Source organism: Chiroxiphia lanceolata, chromosome 14 (genome assembly GCF_009829145.1).
Source record: "Chiroxiphia lanceolata isolate bChiLan1 chromosome 14, bChiLan1.pri, whole genome shotgun sequence".
NCBI lineage: Eukaryota > Metazoa > Chordata > Aves > Passeriformes > Pipridae > Chiroxiphia > Chiroxiphia lanceolata.
Genome location: NC_045650.1, coordinates 12,312,658 through 12,336,696, shown reverse-complemented (window position 1 = coordinate 12,336,696; position 24,039 = coordinate 12,312,658). Strand labels below are relative to the sequence as shown.

The 24,039-nt window shown below is 45.2% G+C and overlaps 1 protein-coding gene across 9 annotated transcripts in view; it reads right to left on the bottom strand.

Moving 5' to 3' along the window:
* The window catches only part of GRIA3 (glutamate ionotropic receptor AMPA type subunit 3), a 602,976-nt gene that overhangs the window by 8,299 nt on the left and 570,638 nt on the right, over positions 1–24,039 (bottom strand). For 5 of the 9 annotated variants that reach the window (XM_032702135.1, XM_032702131.1, XM_032702134.1 and 2 more), the window contains one exon: positions 13,290–13,537. In XM_032702135.1, the coding sequence (XP_032558026.1) occupies positions 13,290–13,537 (248 nt within the window). Of the gene's footprint in view, positions 1–12,617; positions 13,538–24,039 lie in introns of all 9 variants that reach the window. The other 4 variants (XR_004359634.1, XM_032702133.1, XM_032702137.1 and 1 more) reach the window with 2 other exon arrangements.

The following is a 24,039-nucleotide window of genomic DNA, read 5'->3' as shown; positions in this document are numbered from 1 at the left end:
GCAGTTAATTGTGCACACGCAATTGCCAAAAAAAAAAAAAAAAAAAAAGAAAAAGTAGTAAACTAAAATTATCTTAGCTAAACAGATGGGAATTTGCCTAAACTGGGGTTTTCACTATAGTTTGTCATGGCCCTGTTTGTCAGGTGAGGTCCCTCAGCCTGAGTATGAGACAGGTGATTTGGTCCATCCATTTGTCCCAGTATGAGGAGACGAATGGGATGGGCAGATAGGTGCCAAGAAGCCACTGCCTGCTTCTGGCCCACCAAGGCTTTGCTGCTGGAGCTGTCACTATGCCAGGGGGCTCCCCTGCTGGGGCGGTTCCTCCCCTGCCTTAGCCCCTCCCGTTCCCCCTGCACACAACCTGGAGATTTGCCTGAGCCAGCTCCAAGCCCCCCTCGGCTCGGCTGTTTTGCTGGCTGGGGCACTGGGATGAACATCAGTACCTCAGCAAGGACACCCTCTCAGTGTGCAAGAAAAGGCACCAATTTGTGAAGGGTAATTTCCTCAGTTTCTGTGTGTCTCTCTCTCAAAAGACTTCCATTTCCTCATCTTTTTCCTGGGATAATTTTATGTTTTCCATCTGTTTTTCTAACTAGGTTGCTGTTGATGGGCTGTATAGGATATCCTATGAGGTCCTCAGCCCTTTCCCAGGTGGCTTTCACTATTTTTCCTTGCTTTAATTTATGATGGGGTTCTTATTCACCTCCCCCATGTTGTTTCCAGACTAGCCCTCTATTAGTGTGGTTGCTTTTATCCAAGTAAAACGTTCAGAGGTTTGAGCTCTTGTGTTCTGTACACCAAAAAACCGAGATGAGACCATTTGGATCGAGATGTCGGCTTTTTCGACGCCACAGGATGGTACCCTTGTGCAGAAACTGGCAGTGTTTTTCTTCCTCCCCATAGCTGAAGGATTTTGTTGTTTCTTTGTTTGTCCTTTTCATCCAGTACATCTGGCTCATCCAGGCTTAAGCACGTGAGGTTGGATCTGTTGGGCAGATTCACCAAACCCTACTAGGATTTTTTTTTTTGCTGACATCTACAAATGACTGGAAGACTTGAGTTTAGAGAAACAGTACCAGGAGCCTCGTATGGAATAGTATTGCCCTCACAGACAATTAAGCCATCTGCTATGGCTGATTTCTATTCTACAGGCTTCATGAGAGGCTGCCACAAACATGATTTTACACCTGGGACAGAGGTGGGTCTTACTGGTGTTTCAGCTGTTTGGTTTCTCTGCTACCCTGTTAGAAGACTCTACTCAGGTGCTGGCAGTATTACCTTCTCCTCTTCAGCCATCAGTTACTGCTAGAAAACTAGCCATGCCAGTCTTTTTCCAAATTTAATGTAACACCATCTCAAAGGGAACCTCCTCTTCCCTTTGCTGTGTGGCCCTGGGGCCTCCTCCCTGCTGCACTCCAGCCCCTCTGGGCACAGGACACGAGCCCCCTTGCACCCCTCGCTGCTGGTGGCCCCAGGTGACAGGACAATACTGATGGAGTGAACTGATTTTTGAAAAACAATGTGCATTCACTCATTAAAATCTCACCCCCAAGCTTTGGGTTCAAGTTTAAAAACTCTCCAAATTCAGGAATTGCTACAGCACTTCTCTGACATGAAGGCTGATCCTGTATAAAATATGGCATCACTTCCAAGCTGAGTATGTTCAGCATGCAGATGCCCCTTCTCAGAAGAAGGAGCTGCTATGTGCTATGTGCTCTTTGCAGAGCATTCATTACATTTCTATTTCATTACTATCTATCTTATATTCATGCCATTCAGATGGAAAAGAGGGAACATGATGACTCAGAGGCCATCTCTTTTCTTATTTCTCTTTGAGACACCCACATCTGTCCGAGGGATTTCTTGCTTTGCCTCCTCTTGCCAAAGCACTAGCGCAGGTTAGTTGCAGTAAATTTTATCTCTGTTGAGAAAACTGGTGGCATTATAATATTTCTTTCTGGCCAGAACAAGTTTGAAGTCGAGGACGAGTAAATTAATCATCAAAGAAATAGATCTTTATTAGTCCCAAAAGTGGGAAGGTAGAAATTCTGCCCCTCTCAAATTATAAATCATAACAGGTTTCTGGCAGTTTGATTAATGACCTTTTAGGTTCATTTTCCTGATTTCTCCTGCACCTATTTAAAGCAGATAACCCCAAACCGGATGTTTCACCTCCTGCCCATCACTAAATTCTACTGGCTTAAGACAGAGGTTCAGCAGGCTGTGGTCCCACATATGACTGCAAAAGCTGGCCACACTGTTCTTCTGGCAATTGGGTTCCAGTTACTGGCCATCGTGTTTGTGTGCCAGTGCTGTAAAAAGGACCTTTCCCTGAACAAACTTGGACTGCAGTGAAGAGTCAGAGCAGTTTCTTGGAAAAGTACTGTTAATTTATGAAAAGAACACTGCGGTCTTGCCAGGAAAGGGCCATTTTCCAGGAATGATGCTAGCGGCTTTGTAGCCAGTGTTTGGGGTTGGTCCTCACAAGTCACAGCAGGTGATACAAAGAGCCGGTAACCACTGCAAGTGAAAATTAGGAGCAAAAGTCACTTTAGGACTTGAATATCTCACCCAATAATCTGCAGACTCTTTTTAGCTGTGTCTAACTGGTGGCTGAGTGGCATGAAGTCTCAGCAATGCTGTAGTTATGTTTATTACTTGCAATCCATAAAGATTTTAAGTGATGATTGGAACAGCTTTGAGTAATTCACACCTCATTCTATGCTCTAATGGATGTAATATAAACGTTATACCCAAACCCAAACATTGCCAAGGAAAGTGAATGAACATGGCAGGCAGCACACTGTTCCTTCAAACCAGATGAACCATTGCTCAGAATTCATTTAGAATTTTTAGATGCAATCTTTCAGAAAAGGGAGGTGCAAAGCAAAGGTGTAACAAGAGAAGGCTCTTCAAAGCACTAACTGAAGGGCTTCCTCGGAGTGGGGCAGGGCAGAGAGGGCAGTGCATGGGCTGCACGGAATCTCCAGGGCCGTGGGACTGCCCAAGGGCTGCCCTGGCCCCTCTCACCACCTGGGTCTTACTGCTTCTTCACCTCCACCATCAGCCCACTTCTGATGTTCCCTAGAATATTTGGCGTAGAGAACACAGTGTGAAACTTTTGCAACGTTGTTGCTTGCAGCATCTCGAGAGTTAAAATGTAGCTTTTCTGGGAGTAGAAGTTAAAGAAATCACCCATGAGCTTGAAGGAAGACCAGGATAACATCAGCACTGAGAGATCTTCTCTGTCTTGAAAATATCCTTTCTTCACTCAAGCCCAGGGCTGAGGCTCAGGATAGCAGAGAACAAGCTGCAGAAGAGCTGATCAGCTGAGGAGGGATCCCGGCTGGCTCAGGAGGATGTCAAATGCTGGGCAAGAGCTCCAACCTCTGCAGCTTCACTGCTCATGAGCAGTCCCAGGAGGGCTCCATGGCTTCTGCAGGGCTACTCAGGCAGGACATCCATGTCCCCAGCAGCACCTGGGAGGGACATGGTCCATCTCATCCGGTGACAGAAAAGTCCACTCAGAGATAAAATATCAGGCTAGTGGCAATGAGGATCCTTCTCGCACAGGCAGATGGATGATGGCTCCCAACATATGGTAAATGTGGTCACCAGGAGCCTCGTCCATCATTAGCAGGCCTGAGACGTGACCTCCCCATGCACCAAACTCCATACCTGCCATGATGCAGAATCCTCTGTGGTCACCAACAGGCTCTTGCTCATTTTTCCCATCAGTACAACAGCAGACGCCAAATTCCTCTGGTCGGAGAAGCGCTGTGGAAATGCAGGCACACACCACTTGGGATGTGGTATTCACAGCAAAGCTGTTTCTGTTTCACTGTACCTTAGTACTGCCCATTTGGGTCCACTGGGGGAGGTGAAATTGCAGTGCCAAAGACACCCCTGGGCTCTGGCTGTGTCACACAGCATAGCACAGAACAGCTGTAAATCTGGACTAATATCTGGCTAGGCCAGGTTTATGGCTGATTTGTGGCATCAGAGCAACAAAAAGCCACAGGAAGCGTCTGGCAAATCTGTCCCTCCTAAGAGTGCAAGATTAATGAAGCGTGACATCCTCCCTCCACATCAGAGTGCAGCCCCATGGTCAGACCAAGGGCTGTGTTCCCTGCAAAGGGCTCATCACCCTCCCATCCGAATCCCAGTGATGTGAAGGAGGTGAGAGTCCATGATGGTACCAGGTCTTGGTTACTGCATTATAAAGTGTTTTTTGACTTTTTTTTAATCCCTGTTATTTTTACCTAATCCCTTTAATTTAGCAATCTGACATATTTAGAGCATTCTCACTTCTGCAGCAGGAATTGTTTTCCTTTGTTCCTTATGACCAGAGCTGTCCTTGCTGGCTGGAGCATCTCTGGGATTGCCCACATCAGCACAACCCAACCAACAACGTTATAACATCAAAGAGTTCAGAACTTAAATGCTTGGGTTTCTAAAATCCACATCACAGTGACAGGAAAGGCAAGTGGATTAAGGCACAAACAAACAAGTATTTTCTTAATTCCAAATGCTTCCTAAAATCCTCTTGGGTAGAACTGCTGAAAATACTGAATTAATTGTTCCTGTTGGTGTCACAGGCCAATCTACACTAACTTCAGAGGAAGCAGAGCAGGCAGTTGCTATGGACATGTGGGATGTGTCACCTTTGCCACGCTCCAAGAGGTAAATACGTGAAGGGCACAGGGAGAATAACCCTGAACAACTGCACCATTGCTTGGCACTGTACCCAGCACAGCAGAGAACCCCCTCACTGCTACACATCATGCAGAATCATCAGCCTTCTCCACTTGGCTGGTAGGAAGAAGGGGAGTTGATGCTGAAAGGGGTTTCCAGTCCTGCTGACTGTAGCTGAGCGGGCCAGAAGGCAAGTGGCCACCACTGCATCTCCAAGCCAGCCTGTGCAGGCACACGGCCACACAGGGCACTGACAAAGGCAGAAATCAAGTCCAGGCACTCTGCTTAATTTGACAGAATACCATAAAAATCTCACTAATGACCATCTTGGTATTGTTAAAATATAAAGATAGAAACAATCCAGGAAGATACACCAAATCCAGCATTACTCTCTAGAGGGCATCGCTTGAGGTTAAAGACCCATCTGAACTAAATGAGGCACTTTATTCCCCCAAGCTCTGTAAATCCCAGCCTGATCTATAACTACTGAATGGACTTTTTGTCAGATCTTGTTATTGAAATAACTTCTGAAAAGACACAAAAGCTGGGGGTGAATGCATTGTCCAAGGGCTCTGCTCCTGCCCAGATCAGATCCATCTGCCTGCTGCAATATACCAATTTAGCAGCGTCTCTGTGCCACGACTTCATGTTTTGTGACACACCCACATGTGAGGGATGGGGCAGATTTTGGGTGGAAACAGGCTCATTATTCAAACCCACGTGTTTCTTTAAAGACTACAGTTACCTGGTACCCCAAGCAGGAGTGAAGAGCCCTGATAACATGGGCATAAACCAATATTGTCAATCACTGTTCCTACTTGATAATTATCTTCTATCTCAGAAAGTGATCTTTGGTATTCCACATTGAACATTTAATATTCATGGAAAAAGCACCACAGATTTCTTTAAGAAATGAGCCTTTGGTTGCTCTTTGCTACTATTTCAGACCCACACTCTTCCCCTGCTCTATGTTACCAGCAATTGCACATCTCCAAGGTTTAACATTTGAGGGACTGAAACGCTTTATGGGTGGGCAGAGGAAGGGATAAAAGTGAAAGCCATCTAGTTTGAAGAGACTAAGAGCTTTAAAAATTAGAAGATTAAAACTCAGCTCCTCAAGCCCCATATAAACCCCAGCCACCTAAGAAATACACTGCATGTCACTGGCTAGGGTAGTGCTCAGAGGCAGAGCAATATATCCCCCTGACAGAAGGATGTTGTTTTTCCTCAATAGCAGAGACAGCAGCAGTTCCCTGTGCTCAAGGCCCCAGGGCCCCAAGTGCTGGTGAGCAGCATCCTGGGGCTGCAGCTCCCTGGCTGCCAGGGGACAGGCTTTTTTAGTTCCTGCTGAGTACTTGGTAGCTGCAATAGTTCCCCATAGCAGAACTTTGTTCTAGTCTCCATTACTGGGCTTTTTTGTAAATAGTGGTCTTCTGGTCAGCTCAAGGATTCTTGCCTTTTTTTTTTTTTGTTTTTCTTTTAGAGCAGGTTGGAGCAACGACTGTATCTTTGCAAAATCTGTCGTCTTTTTCCTTGTGGTAACTAGGTATACATTTTAAATTCAGGTGTTTGAACTGGTGTACAATGTCACTGTAACATCTACACACACTCTGTGCACACCTGTACAGAGCCATATGTGTTACCACCTGAGGCTGCAAGCTCCTGTGCTCTTTGCAGAGAGTTTGCAGCCTGTGTTTGCCAGCAGCAGCTGTCTCTATGAAAGTATATTTATATGTTTCATAAGTGTAGCTCAAACAAATTAAACTCTGTACTAACAGGACCATAATTTAATAGAAGCGCCAAGTGCTAATGCAATAATACCATGCCAATGGGATTAGGAAATGCAAGCTGTTAACAAGTCACTGTAGTTCATTCATAGCAGTGCCCGAGACTTGAGGTACAGATGTGGTGAGGGGTGGGAGGAAGAGCTCCCCAAACACGGAGGCAGAACAAGGGAGGGCAGATGCTTAACCTCACGCTCAAACCTATAACACCTGAAACAGCAGCATGGATCTTTTCTGTCATTGCCTGGATCCTTTCTAATCAGGATGGGTATGAGCAAGAGACTCAACTTACCTTGCATGTGGGCTATCCCCTCACCTTCTCTTTCTCTTGCCTCTAGACACATCCATTTTTCCCCCCGTCTTTACTTTCCTCTTGGAACGGCTTCTTCTGCGGCTCCTGCTCTTGGCTCCTCCTCAGGCTGCAGGGAGGTGCTGCTTAGTCCAAAGGCTACACAAGGCATTCAAAGAACAGCTACGGCGCTTGTACAAAGCTAAAGGTGTCCAACCCACGGTTACAGTGCCGGCCAGCACAGAGAAATCCACAGATCAGCACAAGTGCCTGCGTCCACGTGAGCTCAATGCTGAAACATTAGAGTCACTTTGAAGAAGAACAAGAAGAAAGGCATTTACTTTTCCCTTTGTATGTTAAATGACAGCAGTTACTATTAAAGAGGAAACAGCCAAGCCCAGACCCTCGGGGAGATGTTCAAAGAAAGGGCCCTGCTCTTGCTGCTGGGAGCTCCACTTCCAGCTGCTGGTTTTCCTTTTTTTCCTTTTCCAGTCCCACGGAGCCTTCTGCCTCCACTTTTCCCACATTGATGCTTACAGTACAGGATAAATGACTCATGTAAGCAATTTATGGAAATTAGCTGTTAAGCGCCACAGGTATTATTAAAAAGAGTACACAAGTAACAAGTCTTTCACCAAGATTTCTTATGGCCATAAAGGCAGGATGTGTGTCCCTGCATGTGCCCCAGCACTGCTGCAGTTAATGCTGCACAAGCACGTCAGGTCAGGCTTTGCAAAGCAGCAAAGCCAGTCCCCAAGACGACAAAGGTTATACAGGCAAAAGAAAACAGTTCCCAATCCTCAGATGCCACCAGCCCTGACTCCACCAACTCCTTCTCAGCCTGGGCAACCTGCTCATCCCAAATTCTTGTTTTGAGTATCCCAGTTACATTCCCAGGAAAATGCCCTCAACAATCTGCACAACAGCACTGCTATTTCTGCAAACCAGAGTAGGCTCTCTGCCCTTCCTGGCAATGCCCTAAGTGAGATACTCCAATGAACTTCTAGGGCATTAAGACTTCATTCTTGGGCACAAAACATACACAGTATTATTTCCTAATCTGCTATAAAGTAATAGCTGTCAATTAAACCAATATTCTGATGTCTTCCTTTTAAAGCATTATTTTGCTTTGTCACTAATTTGCACAATACAATAATTTCATATAACTTTCCCAGCTCTGAGCACGAATTAGCTCTGTGTTACTGTCACTGGCTCTGATCGGCCATTTTATCTTTTTCCAGCTCATAACCCAGGCCTATAGAATGGGTGACAAGGAAATTCATGCTGATGAACATAATTCCAAACAAATTGCTCAAATAAATCGTGCTGCATCTCTCAGAGATAGCCACTTCCCCAAATGTCCCCTTTTACGCACGACACGCTTGGCAGTGGTGCTCTTCAGGCGTCAGGTATCATCTAAAGTAATGCATAACAGATTTCTTCTAAAAATATGCCACTTAAAAAAATTATGCTGCAAATGCCAACGGCTGTGCTGAAAATTTATCAAAGCAAACCGGCACAGAGAAATGGGGGAACAGATTCCATCTGCTAATGGCCGCACTCACGGCTCAGAAGAGCTTGGGAATGTGATGCTGCATGGAGCGTGGCTCTGAGGGCACAACTCAGCTAACACGTTTGAAAAGTAATCCCACGATTAAAAAGAAACAATTGGAAAATGAAGTAGCATTACACTGCACGTCATTTCACAGATATCCGCCGAAAGAGATATCAGCCTAAAAAAGAATATATTAAAGAGAAATTGAGTCAAATAATTAGCAAGGAATCTTGGCGTGTGAAGCTGGCGAGAAGCTGCATTCAAACATTCTCCTTCCGTGTTGGTTGTCATTAAATGTTACCATGAAGGTATAAGAATACAAGAAATCTATCAACAGCAGAACTACAGAAATTTATCTTAGCAGAAAATTGTTCCTATGCAGCTGAATAATTAATTTCACTTGTCACTCAGCCTGCTACTGCCGTCTGCATCCCCTTTTGTCTAGTTCTTGTTAAACTCCTATTCAGCCATCACTCAGCCCCAAGATGATAGGATTGTATAATAAACAAAATAATTAGTTTCCAAACTTGTAATACACTATAACATATTTCCTGGAATATTTTTTTTTATAACTGTTATTTCGTATTCTCTCATGATTGAGAACTCAGCTCACATGTATAAGAGCATTTGAAGAGAGGATAATTTTGCCATGAAACTGAATTTATGCTCGTTTAGGAGGGCAAAGTGAACAAATTTTGATGCATGTGCCAGAACGTCTGCACCAGCCAAGTCAGCCCACACATATTACATATAGACAGAGCACATTCCCCTTCAGACTTCTTAAATAAGGACCACTATAAAAACTGGGTAACTCCCTTCGCCAGGGCAGTACTGGCAGCTAAGGCACTTCAGGGCAGACTGGCACCCTCTGCTCCACACCAGCACTGGCACAGACTGGTAGCACTGAAAACAAGACACATGTCAGCTGAGGCCTTTAAAACAATCTTGTTAAAATGGCACAATGTCTTTAGTCTTAAATTACGAGTGAACCCCAGGAGCACAGGAAGCTCACAGGACTAACCTTACACTCCATGTAACCCAACAGATTAAAAATCTTGCAGAAAGTCAGTGGAATACCTTTTCTTCTTTCCCGCTTCAAAATCCTTGTGAAACTGGAAGTCACTGATTAATTTCCAATGTCAATGAAGATATGGTAACAAGAGATGAACTCACAACTCAGAATCATTCCTCTCCAAGCACAGGCACACCGCATGCGAGGCCGCAGGGAGGACGAGCACAGGAGGGCATTTTCTGGGTGACTGGGTCCTTTGTGGTACAATGATGGGCACTGGCACAGGCAAGCAGGCTGCATACTTACCTCTGGCTTTCAGCATGAGCTAGAATATCAGAGTGCACAGAGGAATTCAACTCAAGAACCCGGCACTATCAGTTTACAACAACTCCTTCAGCTGCACACAACCCATCGGCAGTAGGTAGCAGGTGGATGATTGCAAACTTGGGGCGGCGATTTCCCAAGCCTGGGTCTCTACTGGAGAAGCTGAGAGGGGGCCTGTCAGCTCAGCCGGTAGAGAGAGCTGCCCCGAGTGAGCAATGTCCCCACACCACCCCGTGTGACGCGGTGCAAGCTCTGTATCTCAGCCTCAGGCACCTTCACCACCCCGTCTGCTCTGATTCCCACCAGCTACCCCCTCCTTTAAGGGAAAAAAAAGAACAGTTTTGAAGCACCTCCTCCGAAAGCTCTATAAATGAAGCCGTGCTCGTATAAACAATTAACCGGAGAGACGGGATGAGATGATGAGGGCAACTTCTGGTGGGAGGACAGAGAGGAGAGAGAGGCCAGCGAGACTGTTGGAGCTGTAGTGCCCAGAAGGCAGCACTGGTGCTCAGCTTTCCCGAGAGGGCAGTGGGGCTCCCGCTGGGTGGGGGCATGGCCTGAACTCGGTGCTGGGGGAGTGCACTGCAGGGAAGGCACCTCCTGTTTGCTGCAAGGGCGCTGCATCGCAGCCTGCAGCGCTCAGAGCCTACGGGATGCTACCTCAACAGAAAAACCATAACAAAAAAGCCCTTTGATTTACCACACCCCTGGAAACAGCAACTAACCCCTCCTCCGCCTCCCTCAGCTTAGTCTTCGGTGGGAGGTCTTCTCCTACCCACCTTCTCCTCCCTGGGAACTTGTCCCAGCTGAGCCATGCCCTGAGAGCTGGTGTCTGCAGCTCAGACAAACAGCAGTCCTTCACCACAGCGGGTTACAACAAACTGCAGAAAGACAGCACTTTGGACTAAAACAGCAAAACACTTGTAATTGTGTTTGCTCCCCTTTCCTCTTCTCTGGGTACCAATTCATGTTATCACAGCATCCCTGACTCACTCCTGCAACACTCCCTGAGCAGACCAAGGGTTTGCTAATAGACAATATCACTCATTAAAAGGTCTTTCAACACAAGCAAAAAATAGAAGGATGGTCCTGCCCTAATTATGACCATTTAAAAAATCCTTTTTAGTTTCCTTAGGGCTGTAAGTTTTATTGGCTGAGTTTAATTCAATGAACTTGAAGCAATGCAGTTCATTGGAGCTGGTTTGCACAAAGAGTTTTCTTTCATGGAGGTAGCATTGGACAATGAGGTGCTGGATCCCAGAAGAATATTAAACATTTAATATACTGCCAAGTATGACATAAGATAAAAATGTTCTGTGAAGGGTGAGCAGCAGAGCTAAAAAGCATAAAAAAGCTCATCCTCATCACTAGGCTGCTGCTGAGCACTGCATACCTCCAGCTATTGAACAAACCTGAATTCAAGAGCTTTTCCTTCCTTCAACATTACACAGTGGCTTTTGCTAACATCAGACATGACCAGATGAGCAATTTCCTATGTAGCCAACTGTAAGTAACTCTTATTAATAGAATGCAGCAGTAATTTGCAGTAATTGTCCAAAACTGCAGTCTACTGAAAATACTGGTATTATTGATTTTGGACCAAAGCTGAAGCATTTTTATAAGCAAGATTAGGAGTTATTGTTCCCTAAAGAACTGGTTTTACTAGCTGTAGGAGAGTGTCACTATGAAAATGAATTTCAGTACTTTTCAGTATAACAATGTCATTTAAATTAATTTTCTTGGTAATTCCAGCACCTGAGGTGACAAACAGTACCCAGACTACTTTAGCTACAGCTTCTCCTCACTGGGTTAAAGACTGCAGAAACTGCCAGTTTTACAGGGTAAGGGTGGCAATAGGAAAGCGCATTAGTTAACTTTTGCAATACACGAGCTCATTGAAGCAACTTCATGAGCCTCACTACTAAACACGCTGCCTGGAAGGCTGGGGGGAGCCTCAGCTCAGCAGAAGGCAGTGAGAGCACTGCCACTGCTGTGACTAGAGCCAGATCTGAGCCTACATCTGTATCAAAGGCACGTCAAACACAGAGGCAGGGCTCCTGCTTAGGTGTGTGCAGAAGACTGGTCAGTGCCATACAAAAGGTGACATTTGAATACTCCTGGCAAAACTTTCAAACCCGCTTTCCTTAAGATCAATATCCAGTTTGGTGCAGCAATACACCTCCCTGTTGCAAGCAATGCACCTCCTTTCAGCTTTGCCTACCACAAGCTCCTCACGTTACCTTTGTTGCTACAGTTTTACCATTAAAGGGGACTACCATCTCTGTGTAACACTATGTCTTTGCCATGATCCTTGCTTAACTCTTATCTCTGGCCCACACTGTGATTAGGTGAGCAGCCACCCTTTCCCTCCCTGAGCTACAGCCCCACCCCAGCAACTCTTCTCAGCAGACCAGGCTTCCTCCCAGGTGCTCTCGTGGCACCAGTTCAGGCCAGCAAAGCCTCACGTGCTGGTACTGGTTTGTTTGACCCCTGCCCAAAGAGCAAAGAAGCCCTTTCATCTCCAGGTCTGTGCTGGCACAGCTGGTCCTGGCAAGAAAAGCCTCTCAAAACCTGCTCTGCATCACAGCTAAATCATGGACGAGGACTGAAGCCTTGTTCTCAGGGGTTATTACAGAGGCCAGATGCCATCACTGGTTTCTTGCACAGTCACCTCACTTATTTCCTCGGCATAGATCCCACCAGTACTGGACTTTCTATCTGTTAGTTAAATAAGGTTTCCAAGCTCGACCAAGCCTGCGGATGATATTAAATAAGACCGTTTCTTTGAAAGAGCTACTGAGCAAGAAAATGTTTTTTTTTCTCCCCGACCACAATTAGTGAAATGGTTTTCATCTGCTTTCTTTTTTGGGGTTGTTTTTTTTTTCTTGAGAAGCGAAATAACAGCCTTGCCGATTACTCTTTGCTAAGGTACCCGATTGTGGTGACATTGAGGCTGACCTTGGAGTCACCTCCCCCGCTGCCGCACTCTCCTTTGTCGTACCACCATTTGTTTTTCAATTTGTCCAAGAGGCCTTGCTCATTCAGTTTTAATACTGCCAGGTTAACAGCATTTCTTGAAACGATAAAACATAACTTGTAAGAAAAAATGCACAAATGCTTAGGAAATCGTAACGTATAAAAAAAGGAGCACAAGAGGACAAATTGGCTAAAATTTCACAGAACGTGGAGCTATCAAAATGTCTGTACAGCAAATACAGGGTTAAATATTGGAAGGTGGCATGGAGGATAACATTTGCTCAAAACTGAAGTGTGCGGGATGGGGAAATCGTCTTTGAGAAAAAAAGTAACAAGAACACCACATCATGCAGTTAACATTCGTCACATATGGCAGGTTAACTTGGCTTTTACCATTTAAATTGAAAAAGCCATTGAACTGTAAAATTAAAACAGCAACAAACAATCAGAAAGGACAACACGAAGAGAACACAAAAAATGGATGCATTAAATAAATGAAACCATAATTTACCGTCTTATTTAACTCCATGGAATATTGAAGATTTTAAACTTTAAAGTTACCTCAAAATCCACAAGAAAGAAAATGACAACACAATACATCAGGGTAGGTGGAATACTATAACAACATGGATATTGTTATATTATTCCACCCACCTTAATGCTGAGCCTTTGGGGGTTGCTACACCATAGCCCTTGGAATCCAGGTTGCCTCCAACTTTCATGGTGTCGCAGGGCTTGCGCTGCTCGATGTACTCGTTCATCGTCGACTCCAGCAGGAAGGCAAACTTCCCCTTGGACTTCCGCACCCTCGCCACCCCGTCCGCCGTCGTTTTGGTGAACACCGAAGGCTCGGCCGACTTCATGTACGACCACATTTTCTCGTAGACAGCTATTTTTGACCTCTGGGAGAGACAAAAGGAGGGAAATGAAGAGTCACGTCGGCAAGGGCACAAGGGCAAGGGCTCCTCGGGCTTAGCTGGCTTGGAGGTTTAATGAAACCCTGTACCTGACTAAGGCTAGCAAATAAAAAAAAAATCAAGGTAGCTCGGAAACGAGATACGTTGCCCCATGAACAATGACAAAGACATAAAATGTTTGGGGAGGGGGAAATACATCTCAGACGTCTATTCTACTAATCACCGTGTAATTGGCAGCTTGGCAGTCGGAATGAGCAATGGCGTGTGCCTGTCCCAGCACTTGGCTCCTGTTCTCTGCTGGGTTTATCTGCCTGCGTGATGCTCTGCTACTGAACCAGAGGGAGGATGGGAAATCCCAGCTCAGCTATATGGCCAACAGATGCAAAAGGAGCCTCTCCTCTTCACACAAATCCTCAGCATTGTTTTTTTTACATTAACTGCAGCTAGGGAGGACTGACATCTGCTTATTACAAGTTTTCAGCAAGGTAGGAGTCTGCTTTTCACAGTGCCAATGGCAGGTCTATGATATAGGAGACCATGACATCCTAGTGGCTTCTAATAGTGCTGCTCATACAAGGAGTATAAATACGAATTACAAAATCCCTTAGCAGTCAATAGTCAAACTTTCAAGAGTTTTCACATTTACCTAAAAGATAGCAAACACAAGTATTACTAATAAATTGAAAAAAATCTCTGCTTAAGTGCTTGCCTGTCATCTATATATATTTTTTCCTGCTTTCTTTGTCTTGAGAATGAGCCAATCCTAAAAGCCTTTAGCTCAGCATACACGCTTTGTAAACCTGGAAATGTTGAGAAATGTGTTATTTCCCCTTCTCCCTCTTCCCCACCAGTAACATTTAAACCACCCTCAGATCTCAAAGCCACCTCCAGACTCTTAAGTGTTCGTATCCTCAACTACCAGTTAAACTTTCCTGTTTGGTCAACAGAAGGCAGTAATACTAACTGCATTTCTCTAAAGTCTAGAAATCCAAAGGATTTATATAAGGCTTTTGGTCTAAGCTGTGGGTATCTCGAATTTATGCCTCCTACTCCTTGCCAGCTGCCTGTCCACAGCTTTCCTCTCAGAACGGGAATGAGGCAGGCAGTAGGTGAATCTAGTTCAAATTTAGCAAACTTGTGGTGGAAGACTGCTAATGTCCATCAGCTTGATGATCAAGACATGTTTCCTCCTCATTCAGGACAATTTAATGCATTTTGAATAATGTAACGCTTGACAACCAGCCTCCAAACACTTCACAGGGAGTAAGCCCTGCCTGTACTGCTCCTCAGATTAACATGCTCAGCTGGTGTTGCTACAACGGATGGAGAGGAGCACGGAGGGCAGGATTTTATTTTAATTATCCTTCCTGATGAGCTGAAAAACAACTGAAAATGCAAACCAATTAAAATCAACCCAATCGACAACAGGAAATCAGAGAGACAATACAGCCCAGCTTGAAGAGGAGCTGGCTGGGTGGTGGGTGTGAAAAATAAGCAAGAGAGAGAGAGCATCTTCTGGCTAAAGAGGGGCTGTAGGGCTTTGTTTGTCCAGCACCAGGAGGAAGAAGGATATAAGTGGGGCCTGAAATGGTCCTTACACAGGTAAAAGAAGGAATTGGGATTTTCCTGACTTTCCTCTGCAACAGAAAACACTGAATACCCTGAGATGAGGATGGTGGCTCTGAAGCTGAAGGGGGGTGTGGCAGCTCAGCTCCTGGCCCGTGCCAGCCTCAGCAGGTGGGTTTGGAGAGGGGAGCTCTGAGCCCTGGCTGGCTGCAGGGCTGTGGGTCCTGCCCAGGGGGAGATGTCCCACTGGGGCTCTCAGACAGGCATCCAGTGGCCGATGGCCAAACCAGGCTGCTGCCACTCTGTGAGCACACTGGCCTGGATCTCCTGCTTTTCCAACCACCCCTCAATGCATGTGGGCTGACCAGGGCAGTGCACAGTGCCCAGGCACCCGCCAGAGGGGCTCTGGGGACCCAAGGGCCACCAGAAGTGCCGGGACGGGGTGGTTGTCACTGTCTCAGCAGCTGCCACCACTCTCGTGCCCTGTGGGCAGCACAGCCCCTGTGGCAGCACTGTGCCCCTGAGCAGGCAGCAGTGCAGGCAGCAGTGCAGGCAGCATGGGCAGCCCACACCACAGCCCAAGGCACTGCCCACGGCCGGTCTGCCTGCTCTTCTTGTGCAGCTCCCTCAGGCAGAAAAGGAACATAAACAGCCTGGCTGGCCAACACATAGACTGAGTGAGCAGTGGTAAACCTGGCGTGTCCCAGTTTCAAGGTTCTCTTCCTTACAACCTTCATCTTCTTCTAACATAAATAATACAAATGCACCTGCCCACTTATATTTGCAAATGGGCACCTAAGGAACAAAAGAAAGGTATGAAACCAGCTTTACACTTTCTCCTACCTCTCAGCAAGCTACAGCAATGAGCCTTCCCAATTGTGCATGCATTACATATACTTTTGCTTGTTTTCTGTTTTTCTCTACAGAGCATGCCTCTAATTACACAGATAAACCAGAATTTCTTTTCCTTTTAGTCTTCTAACTCACACCTGAATACCTGTCTGTAATAACTTCTTTCATACTCTTTCCAGCTGGCCAGACTAGCTGAAAGCAACAGCCAGTACATCTGTGCATTCTTTATAATCACAGTCATCCCATGAGTGCCAACAGCACACTCAGGGCTGCACATGGTCCAAACAAAGCACGTTCCCAGCTCCAAGGGCAAAGGGTGAATATCATCATTCATGCTTCAGAAAACCACATTCCATGACTCAAAACCTGATCCCTTTTCAACTTCAACAAATAGCCTAAGCTTTATAGTTTGCTGCCTTCATTTAACTCTTCTGGATGATGTGGTTAAAAATCAGTTCCCATTTCTATAAGAACGTTGCCCACCTTTTCTTCTGCTGTGGGATTTTCACAGTATCTTGTTATTATCGAATAACCTAAATGAGAATAACAATCTGATCTAGTAGAAGTAGACAAAAATGCAAGTGAGAAATGAACAGTATTGACTGGGAAAGGTTAAAATAAAATGCATCAGGCACGTGCTGGTTTTGGAGCAGAGAGTCCAGCTGGGGGGAGTCTTGGTGAGGACCCACAGCTGTCCTGGGAGAGAGGACCAGGGAGGTGATGGGCTCTGGCCACTGAGTCCTGCTTGGTTAGTGCTGCTTTTTGCAGCCATTCACCTAAATTCATAATGAGGCCAAAAAAATGACTTATGATGAGGCTTCTCGTAGAAAGGGATACTGCACATCCACTCAGCAGTGCTCAAGGGCATTTTCTGCCCCAGGAACCATATGTTACACCTGCTCAATACCATGAAACAACTTGTTGCCTAAAGCTGGTCAAAGATGCAACAAGAAGAAATGAAAGATGATATTTTGAGTAAATATTTACATTTTCCCAATTTTCCAACTGCCTCAACAAAAACCAACTACCCTAAAAGATTTTCAGAAAAGGAAAATTTCTTTCCTTTCTAACTATAAAGCTGCAAATCCTTTGCTGAAATAAGATTCTCACCCATCTGTCCTCCTCTGCAGACATTCACGCCACCCCTCCCAGTCCCCTCCAGGAGTCTGACACCCATAAGGGGGGCCAGACAGCAGAAGCAACCATAGGGAAAGAATTTACACTTCAAAATAAGGTAAAGTCTGACAGATCTGCACTGTTGTTACAGTTCAGCGTCAGTAAAACATTTTCTCTCTCATTAAAGTGTTACTTTTAAAGAGATACTTAGAAAAAAAAGCTTAAAAGTAAAGATTTAAACCAATTCAAAGCCCATAACTGCAGTAACTCCCTATGCTCTGCAACTCTTATTTCATTTCTTTGATATTGCTCTCCAGAAGTCCACCACACACATTTCCTTGGGATTTCAAGGGGATATTATTATCATTTTTTTCTTAAAAGCAACATTTTCAGCGTTTCATCTAGGCCCTGGGACACATTAAAGCGTCTTTTCATTATCACAGCCTTACTGCAGATATAAATAGAGCTGGCCTTTGCTTTGTCAATAGTGCTGCCTTTTTTTTTTTCTTTATTTGAGATGTTTATGCAGAAATATGAGCCACCAACACCTCAGCCAAGGGTGCAGGCAGCTCCCTTCCATGTCAGCAGAGCCAGCAGCTCTCGTGCCGACGACTCACTTCACTTGGCCTGTTACTCATCGGTACCTAAATACACGTTGCTTCTGGGTAGCAAAGCATTCGTTTGAAAAGAAGGTGCCAATTCAATCAGTCCACAGTTTTAACACTGTCTTTCATTCTAATTCCCCCAGTTTTGATGTGTGCTTGGCTCCAGTAGTGAAATGAGAAATCAAACAACCCCACAGGGTGTGAGAGCATCCAAAAGTGTGGCCGGCCAGGGCTGGGTGCACCATACAGGCAGTGGGAAGGAGGCAGGTTTGCCTCTCAGTTGCAGTTATTTCTTCAACCTATCCAACCACCAAAAAACCCAGCACTGTGGCTCCAGCTGAATGAAACCAGATGCCTTGGTTCGCTTTGGCACATCCCAAATCACCTAGAGCTACACAGCAAAGCTCAGCACATGTTGGACGATTCCTTGACACTGGTTAAATTTAGCTCTAAAATACCTTTGTAGCTGAAGCCTCCTCCCACTGACCAAATTACCTTCCCCCTCTGCAGACATCTGTCTCATGTTTCTGCCAGAAGTGACTCTGCGTCACCTCCTCCACTGCTGAGCACCAGTGAATGTTGTGTTTGAAGGAAACAGCATTTCTCCTCTATAGTTCAAAGCATGTTACAGGGATGTCCTTTGTCTATTTTAGAACATTTAGCCCTCCCTGCCACCTTCTCCACAACCTGCAGGTCTTCTTCAAAACACCTGCCTCATGCACCCTGTTCGGATATTTTATTAAAATGACCAAAATGGTCCTTAATTTCTTATGGCAGGCACCATGAAAGGATTTCCCAGCAGTTAAGCTTAAATTTTTCTGTTATAGGTGATGATTGCTGATCATCCAGCCATGATGATTTTTCACCCATTTTTCACCCAAATCAATTTTAGTTTTAAAATCCATTTACATATTCTCCCTTTTATACTGTTTAAAATTTTAGATTATATTGATGTTAATTTTTTTACCTCTGCCTTCAAAACTAAGATAAGGTCTCTCCACTAATCCACTAGGTGGGCTATGAGGAAGAACAGGAGAACATTTTGTGCTGGCCAATATCAGTGTAAGAACAGAATGGGCATACTAGGGATGTAGAAGAGCTACAAGGAAGCCAGTTACAGATGCCTGGTGTCAGGGCTGGGTCCAAGCTACATAAACTTTAATATACCTTGGAGTAGGCCAACATACATGGAAACGAAGTAAATCCAACAGGGAAGTGCAGCAAAATAAAAAAGTGCACAGACCATCCTGACCATGGCACGCACACCAAGGCAGGCAGAGACATCAATAAAGGACCTAAAGCAGCAGACTCCTCTGCTATACCAGTCCTATGACTATGTTATAGCTCTATAACAAGAGAAATTTATAGACCTTAAATCAGACAGATGTTGCTGATACAAAACACAAAGGTCCGTCCTAAAAAAAGTGCAGGTATTTAATCTGAATAATACAAGCTGCCTTTATATAGATGCACACCTCGCTGGTATGAACTTGGGCACTTAAATGCAAACCTTAGCTTCATTATCATCACTCATTGCTTTCCTTCCACATGTGCAATTAGCTCTTCTACAGCAGCTAATGAATCCAGTAGCTTATGAACCATTAAAGAGCGAGTTACTAAACAGGAATGAAAAACTGCCAGAGACTGGCTTGGTACCGCTGCTGCTGCCTGGCCTGGGCACCACTGAGATCCACAGGGTTTAGGCAGTTGCTTGCTTGAACTTCCTACATGGTAAATTCCAATGAAGTGTCTACAACTGTTGTGGTCGTTTTGGATAAGGCTTTGACTTCCACACCCCCTCAAGCCTTATGTCAATTCACCCCTGGCACAGATGACTCTGGGAGGAGCGAGGGACGGTGGTGGGAGCCCCCAGCCCAATCCCAGCTCTGGAGCATGTGGGGTTGGCCTAATGATGCTACATTAGTAATAGGACCATGATAAATATTGTCAGTAAGGCCTGTCTGCCTGAGATTTCCAAGCTTTTTACTGAGGAGGTAAAAATAGGTCTCATAAGGGCCAGAGGGCACCATTAGTCCCCCTTCCCCAGTGTGGACATGAAAGCAGAGATGTCATTTACTGAAGGTCATAGGGCAGAGTCTAATAGATCAATGTCACAGCTTTTAGCCACAGATAACTTGTGATGCCAGCAATTTACTTACCTATATGGACAGAAAAATCAATCCCATCATTACATCAACCTCTTGCTTTTATTACATTCTCAGCAGAAGAAAGTAGGTCAAATGCCATGAGCATGCACAGGGCATTTTTCTTCTAGCAAGGCCAACCCCCCAAATCTACCAAACTCTGCCCACTCTACCCAGTTTAAGAATTGTGGGATACCACAGAAAAGCAAGGTTCAAGCATGTGCATGTAAACTAGTCTGCGTGTTTGTAGGAATACACAAACCTTTGAGACCACATGCATAAGTGTAAAAGAAAGGATGACCTCGTGACTAATAGTATTTTGCAGCTTGTTATGGGAGATGCTGTCACGTTGGTTTGTTGCTCAGATAATAACTTATGCTTTAGAAATGGCGTTTTCCTTTCCCAGTTGGGGCAAATGAAGCCCAGAGAGTGGAAGGATCAGGCCCACAAACCCCAGGGCTGCAGCATTTCTCTAGGAGCCTCTAAGATGCAGACAACCCCTGCATGGGGTGGAGGGATGGGGAATCCAGCAAGGAGCTGGTGGAAGTGGTGATGGTGGGGAAGGAGGGTTCACAGCAGTGCTGCCCACCCAAACAGATGGGGAAGCAGCCTAGAAAAAACCCTCCAGGCTTCAGCATCACTTGTTTTTCCACACCTGACATACACAGTGGCCTGACTACAAAAGAAACTGTCTTATAAGAATAATACAATATTGTAGGAGTCTTTTGAGACTTTCTTCCTGTGTATCATAGTCCTTTAGAAAGTGTGACCTTTGGCAGCAGGCGGGTGATGTGCTGTAGCTGCTTTAACAGGCATCTTTTCTGGAGTGAGCTCCGCTCACACAAACAGACAAGCAGAGAGTCACTCCGGCTGCAACCAGACGTCGCTGACATGTCAGTAACAGTGTGAGCAGCAGAATGTAAATCAAGATTTTAAGACGTCCCTTCCTGGCACAACACTGAACTTCAGACTATAGTCATCTCCTTGCTTTATTGCTGCCATCCACTCCTCCCCGTTGCAATGCTGATTGGGAAACTAAAATGAAAGTCTTTACCAGCGACAAGCTGCCTTTGTAAATCCTCCGTGACTCACGGACACAGGGCTCGCCCCGAAGAGGCACTTCCAGGGGGGATGGATGATGGGCTGGGTGGCACACGCCGGGGATCCGGATGGCTGTGCTGGTAAGCCTGTCTGTCTGTCTGCCTGCCCGCCTGGGGAGCAGGAGCAGCACGCACAAGAGCTGGCTGGAGGGAGGGTTACGTCAGCCTTCAGGCTAAGGGGCATCATTCCAGCACTGACATATTCAGCAGAGTTGTCTTGTCTGGGCAACTGAGCAGCACACCAGCCCTGCTCTGGATTTGGCCCGTAATAAATTAACAGAGAACGGCATTTCCAGCACACGATCTGAACACTGTCAGGTCTAATGAGTTTTCAGCTCCAGACAGAAAAGGCCAATATACAGGCAATGATGGAGAAATCCCAGCAGACTGCAAGAGGGGATGTATTCATATTCACATCATTAGAGTTTCTAAACCTTCATATATTTTCTAATTATGCAAAAGTAACAGTAGCAGCGCTGTGAGTAATTTATCAGCACCCATGTATTTTAAATGAATCCCTAATAAGCATGTACTAATGTGACACAGCAGCATTACGTAAAGTAGGAGAGACTTGAAAAACCAGGATCCTCGCTGTCTTGAGCAATGTCATTATCATTATCATAGAGCTGCTCTCCAAAAAGTAGAGCATTCAAACAGCAAGTGATTTTCCCCCCAGGCGCTTTCTGCTTCGCCTCTGTGGTGCAGACACAGTTACAGCGTTAACACACTGTGAGCTGCTGTGCCCGGTTTCCCACGGGCTACAGCCCCCTGTGCCCAGCTTCCCACAGGCTACAGCCCCTCTGTGCCCAGTCTCCCATGGGCTGCAGCCCCTCTGTGCCCAGCTTCCCACAGGCTACAGCCCCTCTGTGCCCAGCTTCCCATGAGCTGCAGCCCCTCTGTGCCCAGCTTCCCACGGGCTGCAGCCCCACATACCACCTGGCCCCCAAGACCCAGCTTGTGACTGCTGGGCAGCATTGAGACAGAAGTGAACTGCAAAGCCAAAACCACAAACACAAGCAGAGCTGATAGACAAATGCCCTTTGTTATTGAAGATAATGGAGAGATCTATTCAAATATTTGTTATTAAGTGTTGACTGAAAGCTCTGCTAAATCCTAGCTTTCCTGCTGAAATTAGTAAAACAGTTCAGCCACCTTAACCCCAGCACCATTCAAACGCTTCCTTTCCAAGCAGTGAATGATGGATGAGCTGTTAATTTTAGTTCTCGTAAGGATACATTTTCCTCTCCAATCTATAGCCTTAAAGACATTAGATCACTTCATGGGAAACCATTTCTTTTGTAATTATGTCACATTTGATTTCCTGCTGCCTTTAAAACTGCCTGTTGGCCATGTGGCAGAAAGGAGGTTCAAGAGATTAAAAGAACCCCACAAGCAGACCATCTATCATCCATGCAATGGGAAGGCTGTGATCTCTCTGCACACATACATTCATTCACCTTTTAATATTTCTGCACACTCCCACCTGTAAACAAGGAAGGGAGAGAGAATATATGGGTGAATAAAATTTTCACACCTGTGTTTAAAAACAGTTAAACCACAGTATTTATTCTGATTAATTGCCTATCAAAGATCTATACAACTCCTACTTGAAGCTATCACTTTTCTGTGATGTTCTGTTCTTTAAAGCCCATAAATACAATCGCACTTCAATATTTTTGTCAGGAATTTGTTATGATGACTGTGTTGTTTTGCTCCATGTCAAGAACACAAAGCTTCAAACTGCTAATCACAGTTTTATCCAAAGGCAAAAGCACAGCATTTGTGTGAGTGCTGTGCTAGAAACAAGTCCTTCATCTTCACTAGTAAAATAAATTTTGAAATTAAAAATCAAAGAGTTTAACTACAGATGAAGTCCTTAGCACAGCACACACAGAGTTCATGATGGTGTTTTTAATAGGCTCTAATGATGATCTCAATATCGCTTGATTGCACAGAATGCATAAAAATCACACAGCAGCTATGGGTGTATAACCTGAGGCTTTTCCTCACCTAAACTGCTTGCTGGTGGAATTTATTTCAGTCTCATCTTCACACAACCTTATCATCAGAGGAAAGCAACGAGCTCTTTAACTTATAACAGGGTGTAACACATTAGTGCTTCTGAATGCATTATGGTCATAGTTCCTCCCTCTCTCCTGACAGCTCTGGGATGGAACTGTGCTCCTGCCTGGCTGCCCAAGCACAGCACTGGCCTTGTCCACTGCAGTTTGCCCGTACTGAGTGCCCCAGAGGCACCTGGATGGGGAGTCTTCTCTGCACGAGCCAGGAGGGACCCACTGGTGCCACCACAGCCCCACATTACACAGCCCGACACACATCAGTGCTGAACAGGAGGGGAGGTCTGAGTTACCCCAAATGCTTTTAGTGGAAGTTATTTCAAAATCCTTTTGATGGGTTTAAGGAACGTATTCTTTTAATTTCCAAGGAATTTGGAGTCAATGTGTTCATTTGTTCTTTCACTGTTTTTTTTTCTTTCAGATAAATTTTCATTTTCAGCTTTGGTGCCTATCTGTCTGCTGTTTTTTTCTTTGCTTCTGAGTAAATTGTTTTCTGTGTCGGCTTAAGTTTTACCAGCTAAAGAACTTGTACTTAAATTTCTTTTCAAGAAATACCTCACCAGTTCCCCTACTATATCTACATGCTTTTTCTGGTAGCCATTACCATGTCAAAGCACCTTTCCTCAGCATGGGCAACCACAAATGCAAAAAGCCTCTTGCCAGAGCATCTTGTGCTTTTCTACCTGCTCCTGCTGAACTATTCTGACTTGACGAAACCAAGATGAGACAAAACCAGGGAACATCTTTGGGGCCATCCTTAACATGACTTCCTGTGTCTTAAAACCTGTAGTTTTAAAGTCCAGAAAGGCCTCACATCTGAATGTGGTTTGGAAAGAGGAAACCATCATGCCCAGAGGGTCTTTGGCCTTTCTACTGAAATTCCTAACAGGCCTGGCAATTAATGACATTTCCAGGAGAAAAAAATTAGGAACTGACTTCAGGGCAGTAAGTCATTTCACCTGAGGCATGGGAGAGCCACTGGATAGCTGAGTTGTTTTGTTGGGGACATCTTTAAACTATTGCTGA